Here is a 23,409-nt window from a genome sequence, read left to right as displayed (position 1 = left end):
GGCAGGAAACATATTTTGATCTCCAAGACTGTCCTCATGTCAATATGTTTATCAGCAGTGAGAGGGCTTGGCCTTGATTAGCCTTCCAGCAGATTATTTGTTCTATGAGCTTTGATTTATTTAATATTCCTCGACATTTAATTAAGATTAGCATGCGATTCTAACCTCTTCCAGCAGTTCAGGTTGGTCACAGATGTTATCAGCTAATCAAATCATAACATGATATATGTACGTCTGGGTATCCAGTTACAGGAGATATGATGAGGAAATGATTGGACGACTTTGAGACTGCTGCTGGTTTCATTTTTTAATAATAATAATAATAAAAAAAAGAATAACCAGTGTTTATGACCATGGAGTCCATAAACTTAAATCCAAGCACAAGCAAAGGGACTGTTATAATAGTAATAGAGTAATATAATAATATAAGAGTATTGCTATCTCATAACAACAACAAATCAACAAAATCAGGTCAAAAATTCAACTTAAAAAAAAAAAATCATTATTATTGTAACATAGAGGATACGCTGCCTGCCTGATTTGATTGAACCTCCCTGCTGATGATTGGTCTGTTCTTTCCATATTCTCCAATCACTTCCTTTTTCCAGCCTCTTCACAAACATACTGACAATCAGGCCATCGGGAGACCCGGGACAATTGGTAGGCCGGGCTTTAAGGCTCTTGTATACTTATGCTGTGTGCGTCGTGAGCCCTAGGCAGGTCTGGAACTTAGCGTGGAGTGATATTCTTTCTTTCCAGAACTAGAAATCATTGTGTTATGCGGTGAATAAAACTCTTCCTGTTTGCATTCTTTAAATTAAGAGAAGGGAATTGTAATTCACAAGGATTATGTGTCAGTTTTAGGGCTCATAAAAAGTTTGAAATGTAAAATAATTACAGCTTACAATGCAAAAGTCATGGTATTATAATTGTAAGTGCAATGTTTTATGCATTTTCTCTACATTTCTAATGTTCTTGGTTTTTTCCTAGTGTTGTACAGGACAGGCCAAAATGTGTTTCAGCCTATTCCTTTTTCAGTAATTGGCATAATTGTGTTAAATGATTATACTTTGTTTACTTTTTATATGAATGTAACCAAATTTCATTCATATTTGAATAAATTAAGTGATATAATTGTATCTAATTGAGTGCTCGCAGCCTAAACCTATTTTTTTGATTTTAACCAGCAACAAGAAACACTATTTTTGGATTGGCTGATAGGTTGCTAATTCAAGACAGTTGTATGAATGGACCACGCAGAGCAAGCTGCCTACGCATCATCCATTCATTCATCTCATCACTGCACACTGCATTTATGTGCAGTGAGTTTTATCACTTCTCAGCATGAGTAATGTCACGTGTGGTGTGTAAGCGCCAAATGAGTGAAACTTTAGAGCTCAGTGCTCTACAGGGACAAATAGCAGCTAATAGGAATAAAACTGACCTGAGCTTGGGAAAAAGTAGTGTGTCTGTCTTCCCTTAAAAATAGAATCCCAAGGCAAGTCACAATTTTGAAATGGTTTTAATGAGAAAGAAAATCATAATTATAAGATTTAATTGATGTTTATATGTTCCTCACATACCATTGTCTTTTTAATTTGAAAATAATTATAACAATTTGTACACGTGTCAGAAGCAGTGTCAAACACCCGAGTGAATTCACTAGTTTCAATATTTCTTTTGCACCAACATGCCACAAGTGACCTATTATGCGAATATGACATCCATAATTAAAATGAAATATGATTAAATAATATACAGTGTATGTGCTATAATATAATGTAATATAAACTGTACTTTATTGACATATCTTAATAGTTTCAAACGTTGCATATAGAGTAGGAGTAAAGTTGTAGGAAATAGGAAACTTCTGTTTCACTGATGATGCTAATCAACAATAGATCAAATGAATTTTGTCTGTAAAATAAATATGAATTGAGACAGCATAATGCCAATATTATGGCATTAATTCTCTCTTTGGACATTGGACAGCCCTCTATGTAACAAGACAACAGGAAATAATCATATATGAATTGAAAATGAAAGATGTCAGTAGCAGTGGGAAGGGTGAAACAGGACAGTGAGGAGGTGTGGGGGACTGCAGGAGCACGGTAAGATGGAGTGGTGTTGCTTGAAGAGGACAGTTGTTGGTGGATGTCTTGGATTTTGGAATTGAAAAAAGAAAATGAGAGTGTCACAGTGGGCAGTGGAGAGCAGATGAGGGGCGAGAGTATCAGGGGGGCCTAGGGTTTTGTTTAGGGTGGGGAAGAGGGCTCTGGTGTTTCTTTCATTGGCGTGATTATGCTGGCGTAGTACATTGATTTGGCTGTGGAGAGAGCATCTTTGTAGCGGAGGATGTGGTCAAAAAGGCTCTATTGACAACATTCTGTTGACTTTGGTAGCCAATTTAACCAGAAAGAAATGTGTTTATTTTGGAGATTTAGGGGCCATCTGGAGCTCAGTGGGGAGAGCGAGTTGTCTTTCAATTTGAAGGTTGTGGGTTCGATTCCAGGCTCCATTAGTCTACATGCCGATGTGTCCTTGGGCAATCCACTTGACCCCAGGTTGCTCCTGACGGCTGTGCCGGCATCGTGTGAGTGGGTATGAAAGATGAGTGATAGAAAATGCGCTGCACAAAGGTAGATGTGCTGTATGAAAGTTTGAGTGAATGGCAAAACTGTACTGTGCAGCAGTTTTGAGTGGTCATCAAAACTAGAAAAGCACTAGATAAATACAAACAATTTTCCATCTGCTGCAGGTTGCTAAACGACACCAACATCTGTCACAGCCTAACTTTAGAAACTCCCAAGAAATTACTAATAATGACCAGGTGACATCTAACACGATTGATTTTCATGCATATTTGATGGCCGATTTAGTCTTTAGAGCAGATTTGATGGCCGATTTAGTCTTTAGAGCAGATTTGATGGCAGATTTAGTCTTTAGAGCACCTTTTTTGTCTGCTTTCAAATGGCAAAGCTGCTTTAGGAAAAGGTTGAGTTCACACTGGATGTGTGCACAGTGCATGACAGCGACGCTCTGCTATGTCCCACACATTTCTGCTACTCACCTGCTGTTGAGATTCTGCTATGAATTATATAGGGTTTGAATTTGAAAATGTACTTTTAAAAAAAATCCTTTTATTTTCTCTATTTCTCAGGGCTCTTCTGTGTAAAGCTGCACATCTGTCAGTCTGCAAATATTTCTGAGTACAGTGTTGCTAAGTATATGTAGGATATATAGATATTGACACTGTTGAAACAGACCATTTTCTTTCTCTTTTTGCCATGAAGTTTGGAACACCAATAAAACAGAAAGTCTCTTTGTAAAATTGTATGAAAGTAGTGATACTTTTACTTGAGTAGAATATTTTAGTATTCTTTCCACCTCTGATGGTAGATTAAATGGATGATGAAAGGATTCAATGATTTCAATGTTTTATTACCACAAAACAAGCATTGCACTCATGCCACAATCCAAGCACAAATCATATGTTTGAGACTGCTGTGTGAATTTCTAACGGGGGTGACGACTTGGTTGTGTTCTCTGGGATGACACAATAAGATATGGTGCTGCACCCACATTCAGCCTCATGGCTTTAATGTGCCAATAAATGACAAGGCTTTTTCTAAGTCTTTCATCTCACATTTTGCAGTGCAGGAGTACAGTGGTGGCTGCTCATTCAGAACCACTTTACAGCTGGCAATGATGGCTTTCAAATGATGGCACAATAATGAATCATCACTGTGTGTGTTGTGGTCTGATGTGGAGACAGGAGGGTCTCGCACTTGGCTTGAGGCAGCATTTATGCATTTATGCCCCCAACCATTTCTCAACCTGAACAGTTACCCGTTAGTTTCTATGAAGTATTGGTCTTTTGTCTCAACCCATTAATGGCCAGCAGCTGAAAGTTAATGTTCACAGCTGAATCCACTCTGCATTCTGTCAGCCTGTAGGCTGGAGCATATGTATATGAATCAGTTAAAATGACTGGGGTATGACTGGTACTAATGAAACTACAACATGACCGTTACTGCATTTTATTTATTTTATGTATATATGCATGTGTGAAGTGGACCATATAAGTGTACCATAAAAATCAGGTGATAAGAGGCTAGATAAACTGAGGACATTTTACTCTAATACCTTGAGCAGCGTTAAAAGAGTTCAACCCCTTTTCCACCTACGGTCCCAGCTCGCCTCAACTCGGCATGGCATGAGATTTTAGACATTTCCCTGGTAATTGTTGGAAATTAATCCACGTTTTTAGGATTGTTAAAGTACACATATTATACCCTATTTCTCCAAGTTAACCTAGTTCCCTGGTGTCCTAATGAACATGTCTGTGTCATGCTTTGGTCAAAACAGCTTAAGGATGAAGCACCATAGCAGTTCAATCACCCTGCCATAATGTTAGGTTACTCACGTAACTCCAGTTCTCTGACAACCAAGTGTGGTATCTCACTATGGGAAACGCCCTCTGGCCAATGACACCACGTCTGTCATATGACAGACCAATCATCTCGGATGCACGGTACAGCTCGCCCCCCTTATAAGCGCCCTGTGCACTGTACCCACCATTCTCAAGCATATTTCTTCCACCTCACCTAAGCAAGTCAAGTAGGGCAGTGTTGGGGGATACCTCACTTGGTTATCAGAGAACCGGGGTTATGTGAGTAACCTAACGTTCTCTTTCAAACCTCCCTTGGTATCTCACTATGGGAGATATAGCCCACTCCTGGATTTGCATGCTCCGAAGCCCACAAAGCCGCGACCCGTGGTGGGTCGACACCCTAAACCCACACTAAGGACAGAATGAGCCAGAGAAGTCTTGGTCACTTGGTGAACAAGGCTGACAGTTCTTATTCGAAATGTGTCGACTAATTTTTTGGTGGAACGTTCTCTGGAGAGGCAAACATTTAAACAAACTGCTCGGCAAACTCACTGAATGAAACACATCAACAGCTCTGCAAGAGGATACACGACACACCTGCATCTGCATCACACTCACCCAGAACACATACACCTGCATCACAGCGGTGTCCTTATGCACAGCTTCCCAAACTTGGTTCAACTCAGATAACAGTTATTATCTCCACAACAATGACAACACACAACTCTGTGTGATTGCAGCCAATTTTGCTCCAATCATTTGCCATTTCAACACCTGTAAATGGAAAAGGACGCATCAAGGACACGTCAAGGTCACGTCAAGGAACAAGAAGACACGGTTAAAGTAACTCACAAGTGCGAGCACCTTAGATCCCCAAACTTTTAATGGGAAAGTTCATATTGAACCTGCATCAAAGAACTGCATGCATGTGTGGAGGGATTTTCACAAACAAGATATCTGAGGCTGAATTAATTTCCCCTACCAATATTGTGTGATCGAAGTCTTTGGGATCTGACTTAAAAATCAGATAATGAAATTACACAGTGAAGTAGTACAGTCAATAAAGTTAGATACACAAGCGTCAGCCTATTTAAAATTAACCAAACTATACGGCATAAATGACGTCCTAATAAGGTCACTGAGAAAAGACATTATTCATTGACAGCATAATGAATGTTTGTTTAATTGGTTAATTTACAGTATTTGTGTTTGTGTGTGTGCGGATGGTTTGCATTAACCGCCCTTCTATTCTATACTGAAGCTATGTATGCAAACATTTTCAAGGTTTTACCAACGCCGTTTTATTTAGCTGTGGCTCTTTCATCATTATTCAAAGGAATAAAGAAGTATTCTGGATCATAACAGGAAGCAAGTCATTGGTTGATAATGGCTGGTTTATGTCACACTTTAATATGAGTATGTATATACGAGTGTGTTATTTCGCGCTCATTACTGCTGTCAAAACAAAATGCATTCATTGTGACAATGAATTGTTGTCTACACAGGAGTCTGTGAATCGTACGTTGAATAGCTTCAAGAGACGCATCACCACAGCTGCCTTTGAGAGAAACTTTCATTTCGTGAATAAACGTTATATGAAAATGTTTATAATGGCTCTATAATTGCTCTTTAAACATCCATCATCCATCTTATACTGCTTTATCCTCCAATGAGGGTCCCGGGTCATTTTTCTTTAGTTTATTTGTGTGTATGCGTCTAAACTTTTTATTATTTGTCCCTTTTCTGCCATAGTCACTGACCTTGTCAGGACCAGCAGTCGTCATAGAGACCAAAATATTAACTACTAAATGGACAGAACCTCATTTGTGAGGAACTGGTTATATCAGGGCTACGATTTGAATTGTGATAGGATGGAATAAAAACTCCCTGGACAGAACAAACATCATTTCTGACATCATTTGCCCAAAGCTGATGTTGGTTAACCTGATCAGGATCGAGGATTTATTTACAAGATTACCTTCGGATGAGACCACGTGATCAGAGTGCATGGTGACGGTCATTTATGAGTCAGCTATGAAAGTTGCATCCCACTGTCCCTCCACCAAGCAGTGGCTTGCTTTCAGAAAAGAGAGGAGTCTCCTATAAGCTGCATCTCCAGAGTGCTGTCGCTGATGAGGCAGCTGGCTTTGCCAAAGTTGCTTGGTTGGTACAGGTCCCCCCGAGCAGTGATGGAAATAATGCCATTAAAATAAACAGCATTATTAACAGTGTTATTTTTTCCAGTAGTGGGGTAATAATTACTGTTTCAATCATTACAACGCCGTTAGCGTCAATAAAATATGGCACAGTTTCATCTGACCAGGCTCTCTCAGTCGCACACAAGAAACCAAGAGCCACATGAAGTGATATCTACAATAAGGTATTACATCTGATAGGTGTCTTGTCTTACATTGTCTCACAGTAACATTTAAATAGTGTCCATTAGTGTACAATGATTTCCGTTAATTTACTCTGCTAAGTGTCCATTGAATTCATTAAAGATATTTAAAGGTGCATTATGTAATAAATCTAAAGCAACTGGCCATAAAAATATGTCACAGAGACTCAGGAATAATGTTCATATAACAAAGTGAACACACCAACAACAACAGTACAGCCAACATATTTGCATTAAAAAAACATTTTGCAGACTGCAAATCATGTTTATGTTTTGAAATCATTCTTTGGCATGTGGCGCCACCTACCACCGTTTACCAATCATTGCAGTCAGTAGAGTCTCAGCTGCCGAGCAACCACGGGTTGCCAGTTACATCAGAAAACGAAACCTAAAAGACCTCTGTATTTTGAATTTGAATGTAGTAACCGTTTTTGGCCACTTACATATGGCACCTTTAATATTATAGTTTTATTATTAATAATTGAACATACAGTTGAACTTAAAGTTCCATTAAGGGGGAGGGGAACCCTAATTCGGACATGTTTGTATATTTTACATAAAGTAATGCAACAGTTACTTTTTGGGAGAAGTAAGTTGTTTCATACGTGCCCAACACTGGTGGGAGGAAATGGTACGAACACCCTCTGCTGGATCCTAAGGGGTACTGCTTCAAAGGGTCTATGAGACTGCAGCATGTGTTTTTGGACAGGTCATTGTAGCTTCCCACCCCACTTTCGAAATCATATCGAGTTTCTAATAAAAAGTCACAGCCCTACTGGAAAAAGATTAACCATCTGTGGGCGTCAGGAAAGAAAGTGAGCATAACTATGTTTCCTCTGTAGCTTGCTCATCATTTCTGCTGCACGCCGAGCATCGAGGCTACATTTGTAGCTATTAATGTGCACATCCAAGTCTGTGAATGAACTGTCAAAAATAAAATGTAATACTTCTGCTGCAGTAATAGTGATCCTTTTTGTAATACTATAAAGCCCTAAAAGTAAAGAGGTGGAATATACTGGAAATATTGATATGACATATAGCATTCATATATATGTTCATTTGTGAACTTAGCACAACAGCAGGTGAAACTTTTACAGAGGAAGTGATTTGCATATCTACAAAGAAGTGAAAGATGCATTATACTAGAGGGGAAAAAAAAGTCTGCTGTGCCAAATGATGTTACTAATCCGTTGTTAAAATGATGGCTGAGCACAGTCAGCGAGGACAATGCTCATGTAATGACCCTGAATGTAGAGCGACTCCTGCACGGCATCTCTGTACCGAGACCTACAGAAAAACAGAGCAATTTCCTTTTGTCCTCTGGGGTTTTTGTACCACTGGAGACCACAGGAGGAAAATATACTTTAAATAATTTCCTTCATTGCATTTGATTTGCATATGAAGCATCTAATGTGAAGGGATAATAATGAATTATCAACGACACATAACAATTCAAATTGCTTGCACAGTAATACCAGAAAACACATTATGGTAATGACTCTAGCTTATATTTTACTTGCATATTAAATGTAATGGTCTTAAAGTCTCTTTTTTTTCATTTGGCTCCCAATGCAACTGTGCAGAATCTGCTGGTGTGCAGAAAATCTCTGTTCTCTGATGACATTACAAGGAGAAACTCCTGGTGGAGATGAAAGAGCGCTGCAGTCTGTCGTTAAGTGATAGCAAATGTTTTACATCCAATACAACAAAGCGGCCAAATATCAAAGTAGGAATACGGCAAAGGAATCCACATGAATCAGAGTTGATCTTAACTGATAGTTTCCACAACATCTGATGATTTCCTTTGACACTGCCAAATTTACCTTCAACCAAATAAAGTCAAAATAAGTTGTTGACTGTAAAGTCTTGCGCGTGTTCTCTAGGAGATGGCGCTGATTCAGTTTTATAAAACCTATATTTTATATAAAAATAAATGTTTCTGGGCCATATTTCATAAATATATATAAAAATGACGTCATTGCTTGGTTGTTGTTTGGAGCTGTGACAGAGAGAGATGTCATCGTTCTTCATAAATTTGTAGCTGTGGCGAGTATCATGTTGTTCCAAACCAGTTTGACGTGCACAGATGTACTGTAAAGACATTTGTGTACATGCTCTATGAAGACATAATCGACTCAGTCATCACCGCCACTGTTGTGCGGTTTTGGTTATATCCAGTGTTTTTTGTTTTTATATCAAGGAAAAGTTCTGTTGCGATATATTATCGTTTTATTGCCCAGCCCTACTTCAAACAGTGTTGACTTTTCTTATTTCCATTATATTCTTGATACATAAACTTAACCGAAGGAAAGAAAGAAGTGAATGATTCTGCTTTTATGTTACAGTAAATGACTATAGAGTGAGAGCTCAAACTACAGAAAAACAAATAAAACTTACTATACTTTTTAAATTATTTTACAGATTCATCCTTTATGCAGAAACAAAAGTACATTCTCTATTATTTTCTCTTGCTTATTCAAAAGAAAGTTCATTTGCTGGATCACTAACATAAATTGCATTTCAGGTACATACTGTAATATGAATAATGTGAACCATGAAACCCTACACCACCAACTGTATATGGAAGCAATCACTTGTGTCCTGCAGTATCTGTCAATATAATTAAAACACCCGTCTTTAAAGACTTGCCAAACACAATGGATTGAGAGTTAATTGTTTTTCTAAATCCATTTCTTTTTTTAAATTATAACAATTACTACAACATCAGTTGTCACACACTCGATTTTAAATCAAAATCGGATTCATGTCTTTGGACGACGTCAAAACAATGAAAATCGATTTTCGAAACAGTAGTCTGTTGCTCTCTCTCAGCTCTCATCTCCTCTGCTCCATTCCCCTCCCCCCACTCGATCTCTGACAATCAACACAGCAGCGTGGGCGGAAAACAGCTGGTCAAGCCGAACAGTGCCGAACATTAGATCAGTTAAAACTAGTTAACAATCCTAAAAACTGGGGTTAATCTTCAACAACTACCATGGAAATGTCTAAAATCTCAGTCATTAACAGGAGTCTAGTGTGTTCAGGGGCGAGCTGCATGAGCTGCCGCTGTATGTGACTCAATGTGACTGTATCAGACTGAGTCTGTGCTCCGGAAATGTCTGACACAAGGATCGAGCCGAGAAGTGCCGAATAGCGCGGGTTAATCGACAATTAATAGGGAAAGCTCTAAAATCTCAATATTTAACAGAGGAGTCTGGTCTGCGACAACTGCTTTAAACGTCACTAGTGTGTGTGTGTGTGTGTGTGTGTGTGTGTGTGTGTGTGTGTGTGTGTGTGTGTGTGTGTGTGTGTGTGTGTGTGTGTGTGTGTGTGTGTGTGTGTGTAAAACGCCATTCATTTGCATATAGTACCCTATATTAATAATTATTAAAAATCGAAAAATCGGATGAGAGGATTTTATTTTTTTTTCATCACCCTGCCCTGGATTTGGGGAAATTAAACTGTAGGGAAGTAAACCATTCCTGCCTCTGAGTGACACAGCCAATTAACGCAGAGAAGGTCACGTCAAGTCAGAGCCAATCAACTTAAAAGTAGCATGGAAATATCCCAGAAAGCCATACCATGCTGAGCATCCACATAGCTATAAATTGGCTGGATGATCAGCTATTAAATAAAGGTGAAATCAGCTTTCATTGCACCCCAGCTACCCCAGCATGAACCTTTCAGCATAATATGTAGAAGAGGAAGGTGAAAACTGAAGGAGAGAGCTCAACAGCCTATTTTCAAATATACCCTTTTTTCATCTTAGAAACAGAGGTTTTTGAATAACCTACATAAATATTGTTTACCCATGCTCAAGCTGAACAAGGTTTAAACAAACAACATATGAATGATTTGGCCTTGGATTAAGGCAGCATAGGGTCTAATAAACATGAAAAAATGAACACCTGAAACTGAAGGATCTGCTGTCTGACAGCTTTCACAGGACCATAAGCTCCTTGTGTGTGTAGTACACAGATAATAATGATGTTGTGAATATAGAGATCAAAGTGTTTTCGCGGTGGGGATTAAGCGTTCTGACAAATACATGTACGTGGACAGCCTTATCACCTCGGACCAACCAGAGGCCTTTTTCCGTATCTGTGGCTCTCAGAACTCCGGCCTGTGCTTACCATGCACCGTACGCTGCCAAGTAACAACACCACAGGCATCGCCCGCACGGCTACGCTGGCCTTTTCATTTGACTGATGACAGACATCATTTCAAATTTCAGGACAAGTTGGTTATTAAATGCAGCACAGAGTTCGTTTGGTTGTTTCGTTAAGTGGGAAAAGTGTCTTCATTAGTAAATAAGTGGAAAAGGAAAATAAGAGAAGAATAAGGGTTGGGTAACGCCAATGATTTCCTGAAATAATGTGGTTCCGATTCACAAGGCCCTGATTCAAATGGATTTCCAATTCCATTCATTATCACTTCATTTAGAGGTGTTTGGGTTCCATTCCAATTTTGCTTGGTGATGAAAGAGATTTGCAAAACATTTCTACCTCTTTAACCTGGTTATTATAAAAGCTCACATAGAGTGGTCCTGTTGCACATATATGTGAGTTATGGAGGTCTACTTACATACATTAACTTGTTTTTATGGTCAAAAACCTCCTAGTTGCTGTAAACGAGCCGATAGAAATCCTCTTTTCTGACGCTGTTTCCCAGCCGCGAGATTTGAGACTCAACTCTCTCACCCAGAAGACAGAGTCTTGTGATTGGCCAGCACCCGGAAGCACACCCGCTCTCAGAAGCGCAGCTCCCCCCTCTGGAACGGTGGATGCACTGCTACTCATTATCAAAACATTGTTTTGACAGTGTTTAAAAATAGTTTCTTCACGACTCCCCGCCGCAGTCCCTTTATGACTTTGACCCGGAGTCAGACCCAGAAGATATTTCTTTAAATGAAATAGTAGGACAAACACAGGATTTACCAGTAACATTAGCATGCATACATATTTTCTGGATGTGTTCTAGTAAAGTGAAATAGAGATAATTATCCTCTTTATAGCATTGCTAAAACAACAAATCTAATAGTGGCCTAAGACTTCTGCTTCTTCTGTACATACATATATGTTTATATATATATATATATATATATATACACACATGTGTGTGTGTTTATATGAATATAAAGATTAATATCTTTCATTTTAAAACTGCATGTGTGCTTCTCACCTTGCAGAAGCGTTCCTGCGTTACACACAGGTTGTTACAGCACATCCAAAGGTTTGTAAATGTTCTGAAGCAGTGTGATTAAGATCAGCTTCACTCATTACACTAATGGACACGCATTTTAATTAATGACACCCTCATTTGCATTGCATGTGAATAATCTATGAATCTATGAATCACTTTGTCTCACCCCGTCACTGTAATGAGTACATATCAACAGCCTCACTCACCACGTAATCCTGCTCTTTCTTATTCCCACCCATTTACTATGAATTTAACTGGGAATTATATGAACACATCATCTACTAACCAACTGTCCTGTATTACACCAGATATCGCGAATTTTACATATTTTAAGAAATGTCCTGTTTGGAACGACGTGTTTTCGATTTCTGTGTTTGTGCCGTTTGCCTTTGCACAGGAGGTCAGAGGTCTCCTTGTAGAGAACTTGGCCAGAGTTGAGCAAACAGATTAGCACGGTGGAAATCATGAGTGAGAACGATGAGGAGTCTGGGATGTCGAAAAGACTGTGTTCCTACATTAAAGAGTGGAAACAAAGGTTTGGAAGATTTGATTGCGTTAAACCCGCGTTCTTTCTGGTGTTCTTTTTTGCAGAAAGAAACAGAAAAATGACACACAAGTGCTGAAAAAAGGAAAACCTAAAATCAGCCACTGCAAACCACGGAACCATGTAATGACTTGAGTGAATGAGTCATTCACACAGAAGAAAACCGATACCAATGGTGGATCAAAACAGGACAGCTGCGGAACTCTGTGATATTCACTGTGGAAGAAAGCTAGAAGCTGGCCTGTGCATCTCGAGATGATTGGTCTGTCATATGACCGACCGATTTATCATCTTAAAAATTGCTAAACGTGAGCGTGTTTATGAACAAACTTGTTATCATTTCTTATGTGTGACGCACAACAGGATTCACTTCACTGAAAAGAAGTTGTGATGTTGTGCAGTAGAACAGGAATTACTAAAAAAAAAAAAACAGCATTGCTGAAAAGTAGCATTGCTCGTTCTTTTTTAATTTTACATATATCTTGCTATAATGAAATACATTATAATGGATGATATACGGTAGAAAAGGACAGAACATTTTTGAGTATGATGTCTGCGTTTGCTCACAGTGATACCACGTTTACTTTATTAACAGAATAAGGTGAATAAATAAAATGTTTGATCACTTTCTATTTACTTTAGTGTTTCACTTTGTTAGAAAATTAAACCTCAGTGCCCATACTACCTGTGGGAAAAATAAAATAGCAGAAAAATATGCAAAAGTAAATAGACACTGGCTATAGATTTTCCACAGTCTGAGACGAAGAAGAAAAACAAAGCTCTCTTACCTGAGAGTAAACATCTCCACAGGAGAGTAGGCAGACACTGTGATAAAGGCAGAGACGGATTCCCTCTGTCTCATGGGTGTAGCTGGAACCATGACCATAAAGTTATTATCCAGCCTGTGTTCAGCGAGAGGAGGAGGACTGGGGTTCTGGTAGAGCTTTACACCGCCAATCCTCTTGAGCGGCGTGGAGGTGAGTGAGCCAAACAGCCCTTCCTGGCTTGAGCGGATGAAGCTGTCCTTCCTGGCCTCCTCTGAGTGACACTCCCTTGTCTCTGTGGACTGGAGGACGTAGTAGAGCTCTACCGGAGTGCCCTCGGATAGTTCAGGGTTCCGCTGGCGTCCTGGCACAACACTTGGCGGGCTGAACCAGCCGGCCAGTGGTTCCAGCTCGGCCACACACAGCCCCAGCTCCCCTTTCAGCTGGCAAGTACCATGCACCTCTTGGGTCTCGTGGAAAGCAAACATGTGCACACAGGGCAGCTTGTCAGTGGTACTGTAGTCATCCCAGTCCCGCCCTGCAATATAGAACAGGACCTGGACTCTGGGCTTGGCCAGGTGAATCCTGGTGTTCATGATAAACGTCTGCACCTTCCAGTTAAAGGTGAAAACAGAGGAGGAGGGAAACGTCCCTGGGCTCTGCAGGAGCTCTAAAGGGACCGACTGCTCCGCAGAGACGGGTCCATAGCTGGCATTCAATGAGGGCAAACTTCGAGCCTGGTAGATGAAAAAGGGCTCCGTCCGCGACATCAGGCTAGAGTTCCGCATGAAATCCTGATTGGCTTCCTTCAGGAAGAAGGCCAAGTCGGCATTGAGCATCTGGTAGTTGACAGGCAGGTATGTGGGGATGGAGGAATATCTCTGCAATCCCTCTAACACTCGACAGTCTGCTACTGCAAGAGAGAGAAGACTCCAGTCAAGTCAAAGTCACCACAGAGTCACTTTATATACAGAGTCTGCATCATCATCATATTCATCATCATCAGGGATGCACCGATCCACTTTTTTTCACTTCGATCCGATCTCTGAATTTGGATATCTGCCGATACCGATACTATTCCGATATGGATGCTCTGTTTGCTTTAATATTATTATCATCACTGTTGATTTCGATTATAGGGCTTTAATAAACTCCTTTATACAGGCAAGTATGATATTTACAACGACTTTTACAACGCTTACATCGGCTTGACAGACCCCTTGCGATTTTTTTAAAATTTCTATATATATATGTATGCCGCTGTCAGTACTGTTCTCCTCAGCGAGTAGGTGTTTTAAAACTGTGACGGCTGGGATAACTTCGGCTGAAGAGAGCAGGTTGCGGAGCTGAACTCCCTGGTTAACTGGCTGGCCTGCTAGCTGGCTGTAAACTGTGGAATGGATTTCCTGAATGGAGTCGTGCATCATTACTCCGCATCTAATTGAGACATCCCTCAGTTCAGGAAACCCATTCCACTTTTTGCAGCCGGCTAGCAGAGCAGTCAATCACTTGAGGAGACATTTCAGCAGACACACACAGACAGACCGGATCGGAAATCTCTATAGTTGGATCGGAAATTCCCGATCCGTCATTTACGTCTGTATCGGAACCAATACCAATACTGGATCGGATCGGCCCCATCCCTAATCATCAACATCATCATCATCTGCAACCAACATTCCCAGAGTTTCCCATACATTGATCAATGTGTGGGGACAGAATCAATATTTTTTATGAAAAATATACTAGTAGACTACATTACAGTATAGTATTAATTATATAGTATAGTACTAGTCACAGGTTTAGTTATTAATAATTGAATAAAGAAAATGGTTTGTTGTGTTTGTATTTACCCTGTTGATTATCAAACAAATTACAAAGCAATGTCACCATTTAATTGTATTTAAATTTGTTCCTCTAATAAAAGCATATATTAACTTCCACCTTATTCTTGTTTACTAATGTTTACATAAGTATGAATGTATTTGGAAAATGACAAAAAGGCAACCCTTCAAACTGAGACGAGAGAAGCGTCTTTCTGGCTGAAAGCACTTCAGTGAAGTGGAAATGTTTTATGTCCCAGCAACTGAAGGAACTCTGTGAAAGGGCAGAAATGTACATACCCACGAATATATAGCAATCATATATCTTTTTTTTATATACTGCAAGATGATTCAAATTATAACACATTATGAATTTCAGGCCATCGCAATCAGCCCTACCTCTGGGATGTGAGCTGGATAACAGAACAATCATTTTTACTGCCAGTGCATGTCTCATAAAGGTGACACAGGGGCGATTACATGATGTAAATGATGTATATGATGTACATGTGGGTATTTTTTCTGTAAGGCCAGAAGACATCAAAGTTGTATAACCAGGAGGACATACATAGATAGGATGTATTACGTGGAAAAACAAGACTAACAGTGATGTCCTGCAGAGGGACAAAAGGATGCAGATGCAGTGCTGAACAGGCAGCTTTGTGTTTTTCATTTGTCTGCCTTCCAAACGAACACCGTGAGGGTCCAGCAAAGACGCAGCAGAGCAGAGTCAGACCCTCTCTGATCGGCTGCCTCTGTAATAATGTTGTTCCCACTCTCATATCGGAGGTTCAGTGAAAGCAAAGAGCTAAGAGCACAGAACGGACTGAGCTCCTCACTCTGCTGAAATGCTCTTCACAGCTCTTGACATTAAGAATTCAAATGTGACCGCACCTCTGCTCCTACACGCACACTGGAAAATATAGGAGTACATGTTTTACAATTTCCTCCCTTGGCCTCATTAATTAAACATTATAAATGTGTCTTACATGACTGATTGTTATCTGGATCATCAACGTTTAACCGACTTGCATTTAATGTAGAGCAAAGGGTTGAAAAGCTCATCTGCTTCTATGCACATGGATGTTTGTCAAATATCTGCAAGGCTTCACTGCATATATATTATATAAACCATGACTGAATAGATGAATGAATGAGCCTTTCACTTTTTACAAATACAAGATTAGAGCAAGAAGAGGAGCTCCTGAATGAAAATGTGAAAAGATATTATTTAATCTATTTAAATTAAAGAAATGAGGAACATCTTGTTTACAAACAAAGGTCTAAAGGTGCAGTCATCGCTGTATAAAGTAAGAATCTAGCTACGGATGGAATAGAACATGGAAAATCCAATACAAATGTGAACATGAAACGGTCACTGTGTCAAAAAACAGAACGAGCAGTTCATATTATGTTGAATGACTGACATTTAGATACAGAAATGGACATCGATTTTAGTCCAACTGTTCTATATGTATTAACCTGAAAAGTCTGTGTCCACTTCACCTCAATCAACAGAATCGCAGCAAAGTTATAGAAGTTTTGGATTAAAAAAGCTGTCCTTGTTTTCATTCATTCATTCATTCATTCAGAGTGTAACCCACACTCTCCGCAGCCACTCCGCCCGCCGCTACTCTGCGTTGTGTTTAGGAGTTGTTAATATCGCCGGCGGGGGGAAGCGTGTCCCGCGAAAGAACCACGGGAGGCAGAAGAGTTTATATTTGATGGTGATGAGACCGTTTATTCTCCTCAGAACAATCTCAGTTTTCTCAACAGCAGGCACTGTAGAATAGACAGCGTACATTGAACGCAACACATCAGCTGCAGAGTACACGGCGCACATTCACAGCAGCTAGCGCCCGGGAGCTAACAAAATTAGCAACCATAAACAATAACAAAGAGCATAAAAGTTACTCGGGATAACGTAATACAAAATATATCCTCCTGTCTCACACTCTAACAACACAGAGAACGTAACATAACTCCCACAGTGAGTTTAAACAACATTTTACACAAAATACAATATAATTTATAGGAGCAACATTCGCCGTGACCTACCTGTAGAATAGACAGCGTACATTGAACGCAACACGGCGTCTCCGGCGTAACGCACGTCAATTTTACGGGCAGTGAGAATGGACAAAAAGCGCAGAAATAAACTTAAATATTAAATCCTCTGAATATAACAGTGTCACCGAGTAACGCAGCACTTACACCATGTTACAAGAGTATATACATTATTCTCCATGTGAAGGTTACAGGGCTGCTGGAGCGAATCCCAGCTGACACAGGGTGAAGAGTCCAGGTTCACAACCTCACACTCTCAGGTCAAATAACCTCTGCATGTTTTCTCGACTGTTGGAGGAAACCAGAGAAAAGCCCTCAGTGAAACACTGGGTCTTTTTGCTGCAGGGCAACAGTGCTCGCCACTACTCCACCGTGTGAACCTCTCTCCTCATCTTAACCATTATAACATAAGGAATATGTTTGACAATTTCAATAAAACTGGTGTATTCTTTGTTTTGTATGAGCCAGACTCGTGGGAAACAGTAACACCAAGTACATTTTGAATTGCCGTATTGAATCACCATTTGCGATAAAGGAAGTTTCCCCATTACAAACACTGGTGACTGTGTTTTTTTACTTGTGAATTATGTAGTTGTATTTCTATACGGTTATAATTCTATCTATATATTTATGTTACGAGGACCCCTGATTAGGGCTTAATAAAATATCCAATTGCCATTCTTCTAATATTGATATTGCAAATGTGATTAGATTTGCTGTATCCAAGTGTAATGCATGCATGAAGTGGCCTCAAACTATCAAAAATGTAACAATTAAACTGCAGCACTTGCCATTATGCTAATTGTATTGCTTCACATTACTGTTTCAAGTTGAAAACAATGACTTGTTCAGCCCTACCCCTGATTGCATTTGAGGAATACAGACATGTTTTAAATGAGACGTCTCTACGTGTTATTTAACCCTGCTTTGATTCACTACCATGACATTTGATACAAACATGGTGTTTAAAATGAGCCCTCTGTGAATCTTAGGGCAGTGAAATTATAACTTTTTGCCTGCTGGATGGAGGATCATTCTTTTGTTTGCTAAAAAGAAAGACGTTGATGGTGCATTCGGTATAAGTGATGCTATTTGTGAAATGTGAGCAGTGGATGACAGTATAGTTACAGGTTATATGAACATGAAATGGTCGTGATAATGGATCTTTTCATGAGGTCTAACCTTTTATTGGCAGGGGAGCCGACGTTTGTATTATTCCTGTTGCTATAGGTATTATGACTTAGAAAATACAGCTGTGCCATGTACCAGGTGATTTTTGCATTTATGCGAGGTGGAAAGTGCTCCCAGACTCTTGGAGACCACTGTACGTGTACATTTCTTCTCTCTTCATCCGCTTCAATTGTGCTGCCTGCACAGTTTGGGAAAACATAACAGCCCTGGAAGGTTCATAATGGTTATAATGTCTGCTGATTTTTAAAAGCACTAACAAGTATAAAATAACAAATGTTGAATGGGTATTCATAAAAGAGACGTGTGTCAGAGCTACTGGACGAATCTAAGATGACACCAATAACCTGAAGAGGAGTATGGAGTCTGTCTTGCACTTAACAAGCACAGTCTCATTGATGACATTGATTTTTCAATCTCTGTCAGTACTGGTCATCTTTCTGTGTAATTTCTGCACCAGCACAAGAACGCGTTACACTTTCACACTATCCTCGCTGTCATTAATTCACTTTTTGTTTAAGCTTTGTATTTTGTGACATGACAATTGTAGGGCAATTGTTTTTTGGTGAATTTCATTAGGAGGAAAGTACCACATGCTAATAGGGGTGTTTTACAGCACCCGTGCTTCACAGGTAACAGCCTGTCTTCACCCCCCTTGTATTCCACTATTTTGGTTTAGTCCAGCCCAGTAGGTTTTTGTCGCTCCGCGGCTCATGAGCAACAGACAGATTAGCGTTGCCATTAATTAGACGTGAATTTTGAGCTTTTCATTTGAGGCTACAGTCAGTCCTCCTGTCACATCCATGTCATCAGCAGTGTGGCAGCATTTTTCAAAAGTAGATGACGGTAAAAAAGTGGAATGCACACAGCTCTGCTACAAACATGACACATCATTTAAAAAGGCTAAGCTAAGGTTGCTCCGTCCGTTTTGAGTATGAACAAATCAGAATTATTAGCATATTTCAATGTTTTAGTCCAATAATCGTTGATGGGTTTTATAACTGCAGGCGCACCCGCCCGCAACAGCGGCAGCGTCCAGCAGTCTATTTGTGTCAAGCTGTGCTGCGCTGTTCAGTCTCGCTCTGTATTCCTCAACAGTTATTGTGCTGATATTACTAGTTATTTCCGGATATCACAGGCTATGGTATTGTGCAGATGAACGTAATGCAAAACGCTGTCAGAGCCGTCAGACTCTGTTGAACTCCAGCCGTACACAGTACCTGTGCGGCTGCGGCTCTTTTCAAAATAAAAGAGTCGCACCCGCAAAGTACCCCCCGTCGATTAGTCGATTTTTGGTCGAAATTTCAGGGCTTCAGTCGACCAAGTGTTTCTTTGGTTGATTACAGCCCTAGAAAATGTAAAGTTTTTTGTAAAAGGAATGAGAGTGAAGAGCAGCCTTCACACTCACCGAGACTGAGGACATTAACAGTCTCAAGAAGGACACCGGTGAAGGACGCCAATGTAGAAGCCTCGATGGCCGTTTGTCTGTTTTTGTTTGTTTGTCCGTAGCAAAACTGGAGTATATGAGGTAATGATCTCTTAAAGGTCCACTGTTGTGTGGAGATCTATTAGCAGAAATTAAATGTAATATTTAAAATGAAGGAAGAAGCACACTTGGACCCAATAACTTATTGGCTAATAACATACAAATCTGGTAATGTGTATTAGTACAACATTATTGTAATTTTATCTTAAAATAGAGGTGATGCAGTAAGTGCATGTTTCAGAGAACAGGTGGTTACTTTCTGAGTTGCTACAGTGGACACTTTAGAGAAGGGAGAGAGCAGTTTTAACTCAAGTGACCTGAACTGTCTTTGTCTTTGTAGTGAAACTAAAGGCAGTTTTAGCCAAGGTATAAAGCAGCAGCCAGTGCTGACTGGTTTGGGTCAAAATATCGATTTAATGATGTATCGCCTTCCTTCCTCGTGCAATATGATAATCGATAGGGCAGGGCAACAAATGAAGTCGCTCTAAAGTAAACGGTCTGTCAGTTTCACTCGCCGGGTGTCGCTACTTCATGACTTCAAGGACCTCTAAAACATGAGGGTCAAAATTCAGCAATTGTGTCAATGCCTTGATTGATTTCTCAGCAGATATTATTGTTATCATGGACCATGTATTATCACATAATGGTATCGTATCATGAGGTAACCTGTGATTCCCACCCGTAACCCTGGCCATTGCTTAACACAAGAAATTAGTGTAATTTAGATTTATTTATCAAGCAATGAAACCATGTGAGACGTTGGTTAAAAGCTGAAACAATGAATGAGGACCAAAGCCAAAGCTAAAAGCTAATTTTAGAACCACATTACACTCTCTCAAACCACTGCTACTTTGCAGAAGCAACCTGTTTATTATGTTTATTATTAATATTATTATTATTAGTAGTAGTAGTATTATTATTATCATTTTTATTAACTGGGTCAGAGCTATGCAATATTAAATTATTAATCTATGATTAATACCTCTTAGCCTTCCTCACCCTCAGATGAGCAGAAGGTCACTTCTGCAAAGTACAGAATATGATATTATCAGTTATCTGTGTCAGCTGTGAGGAGCAAGTAATAAAAAGGTTATCAGTAATGGTTGAATAACTTATAATATTAGCTTTTCATTATTGTACATTCACCTGGAACTCTTAGAATCCTAATTTTTTCATTGATTTGGAATGAGCCCTAACACCTCACCTCAACTGGTAGAAGAGACAAACTAAACACCAACTCTAGTGAAGCCCCTCCACATTTGAATCTCTGTCGGGCAAGTGAAGGGTGAGACGAGGAATATTCTGTTAGTTGTGTCATGCAACTTCACTGCTGGATCTCAACAAGTCCTATATACTAACCTTTAAGTGAATCCATTTGAATAATCTCTCATGCCATGGTTTATATGTTTCGATTAAAAAGGTTGGTTTGGTTTTCTAGACATAGAATAGAGTGAATCATATAGCAAAGTATACAGAGGAACACTCTGCAGGCAGGGTTTACAATTACATGTCCTCGTCCCCTCATCCTGACCCCGAATCATTCTGGACTTTGCCATGAAGGCCAAGCAGGACAGCCTTAAACATGAGCGATGAGCGAAAGCTCTCTAGTCCCATTGGATTACCCCCATCATATTTCTCACCGTGTTCAATTAATAAGGGCTATTGAATTTGTGACCATGCGTCAAGAATAATAAATACAATATTTCCTTCAAGGATCATTGCAGATGATTTATGCCTCTAAGCCACCAAGAAACTCAGGAAAGAGGGACTGCAAGAAGAATCAATACATGACACAGTACGGTATTACTTCATGCCAGCCTCTATAGAAGAGGAATCATTCAGGGAGATAGAGGTCTGTGGCGCACGCCTGGCCAGTGAGTAAGACCTATGGAGGAAAAGGGCAAGGCCATAAAAGAAGCTTTTGAAATCGTCAACAGGATCAGGCTATGCAGGTGACTCCTATTTTGTTTTGATTTGTGTGTATGTGTATGTGTATGTGTGGTCCACTGAAGGACCTGCTGGGGATATTTGCTGGCCTCTAATGGATGGCCACATTTAAAATATTAAGAGCTAATAAAGAGTAATGGGCCCGTGGCATCACCGGGGAGGAGGAAGAGCTATTTTGAGTTCATGAGAGAGAGCATTATCTCGGGGATTAAAGAGTATCGACCGATAAAGAGTAAACACAGCAATGCTATGCCACTGGCCTATTAGAGCAAGCTGTGGATGGAAGAGACAATCCCAAATAGTCACTGTTATAGAAGGGTCAGTGGGGATGTCATTAAGGGATGCTGAGAAGTGCCAACAGGTGCTGCGAGGAGGCCTGTATGTCTGAAACAAAGTTATTGCAGCAGGTGACTGAAGACTGAGTGGGAAGAACCCCAAACACCCTGGGTGTCCTTCAGGCAGAGAACAGCAGCTCTTTTGTGCCAAGCAGTGCACATGGTTGGAGGGGAAATTGGATGAGAGCTTTTGGCTTAGATTGGGGAACAGGGAAAAGACAAGCACACATCTGTGTGCCAATCAGTATTCCCTTGGTCCCTCTGGACTTTTCTCAAACATAAACGAGGCTCCTTAATGAATCTCTTCCCCCTTACGTGGGCCTTTATTGCAAAATGGTATCGTAAATCAGACTAAATACATAGGCATTCACAGGGCAGAGTCAGATAGTCTTGGTGGGCGCACAGGGATGCTTAACAGCGAGTGTGCTCCGTTAAGATAGAGGAACAAATGCGCGCAAACCCAACAAGGACTGTAGGCCACCGACAGAGGAGAGCTCAGTTAGGTTAGAAATGGCACAATTACACAGTAAATGGGATTATAAATGGGGGATTATATTGTCTATTGATAACAATCAGTGTACCAGAGGTGTTACGCCAAAGTTCTCATTGGAAACAATGAGGGTGAGGTGTACAGGGGTCCTTATGCAGACAAAAGAGCATGTTTTAAAATTATATTTGTAAAGAATCTGCAATCATTTCTACACAAACTGAAGGAATACAGTAGTTTGTCACTCCAAGTCTCATGGAAAGTCACTTAACTCCTGCACTTATGAACCTCCTGAATTCCTAACAACTTGATCTGAAGATGTTTTTGTTGACTATAACATAAGCTAGTGATGGTAAAAACAGTCAACCCACTGTCATTAACTAACACAGTTTACCCTTAATATTAATGAGGTGACACTACTATGACTATAGCAGGCAAGCCAGAGGGTGAAACAACAGGACTATGGGGTGTTGGACTATCTTCAGCTCTTCACCTGCTACTCAGCAGAACCTAATTGAAATACAAAAGTGCATTAATTAGAAAAATGTAACAGGATTGTGAGACTAGGATTTGTGAACCTGTAACAAGGATTTGTGTACCTGTAGCCCTATTTCGTGTTAACAAGGTATAAAAAAATGTGTACAACTTCAACTTTACTGTTTACAAATGCACAAATGTTGTGCATGTTCTCAGATTATGAAACACAGATGTGCAAATGTGTTTTGCACCAACAGCACCGCAACGATTGGAGCAAAAGTGTCAAGCGCATGACTGC

General features: G+C 40.0%; 1 protein-coding gene across 1 annotated transcript in view; it reads right to left on the bottom strand.

Annotated features, from left to right (window-relative positions):
* Positions 1–23,409, bottom strand: part of LOC310937745 (transmembrane protein 132C) — a gene marked incomplete at both ends in the record, with an annotated part of 137,246 nt that overhangs the window by 91,139 nt on the left and 22,698 nt on the right. Inside the window, one exon of the mRNA XM_083902085.1 lies at positions 13,326–14,214. Within this exon, the coding sequence (XP_083758211.1) occupies positions 13,326–14,214 (889 nt within the window). The remainder of the gene's footprint in view (positions 1–13,325; positions 14,215–23,409) is intronic.

The sequence above is a fragment of the Microchirus variegatus genome (assembly GCF_963457635.1).
Source record: "Microchirus variegatus genome assembly, chromosome: 16".
Classification (NCBI taxonomy): Eukaryota; Metazoa; Chordata; class Actinopteri; order Pleuronectiformes; family Soleidae; genus Microchirus; species Microchirus variegatus.
The sequence above is the reverse complement of the archived record's forward strand: the minus strand, read 5'-3'. Positions and strand labels throughout refer to the sequence as shown.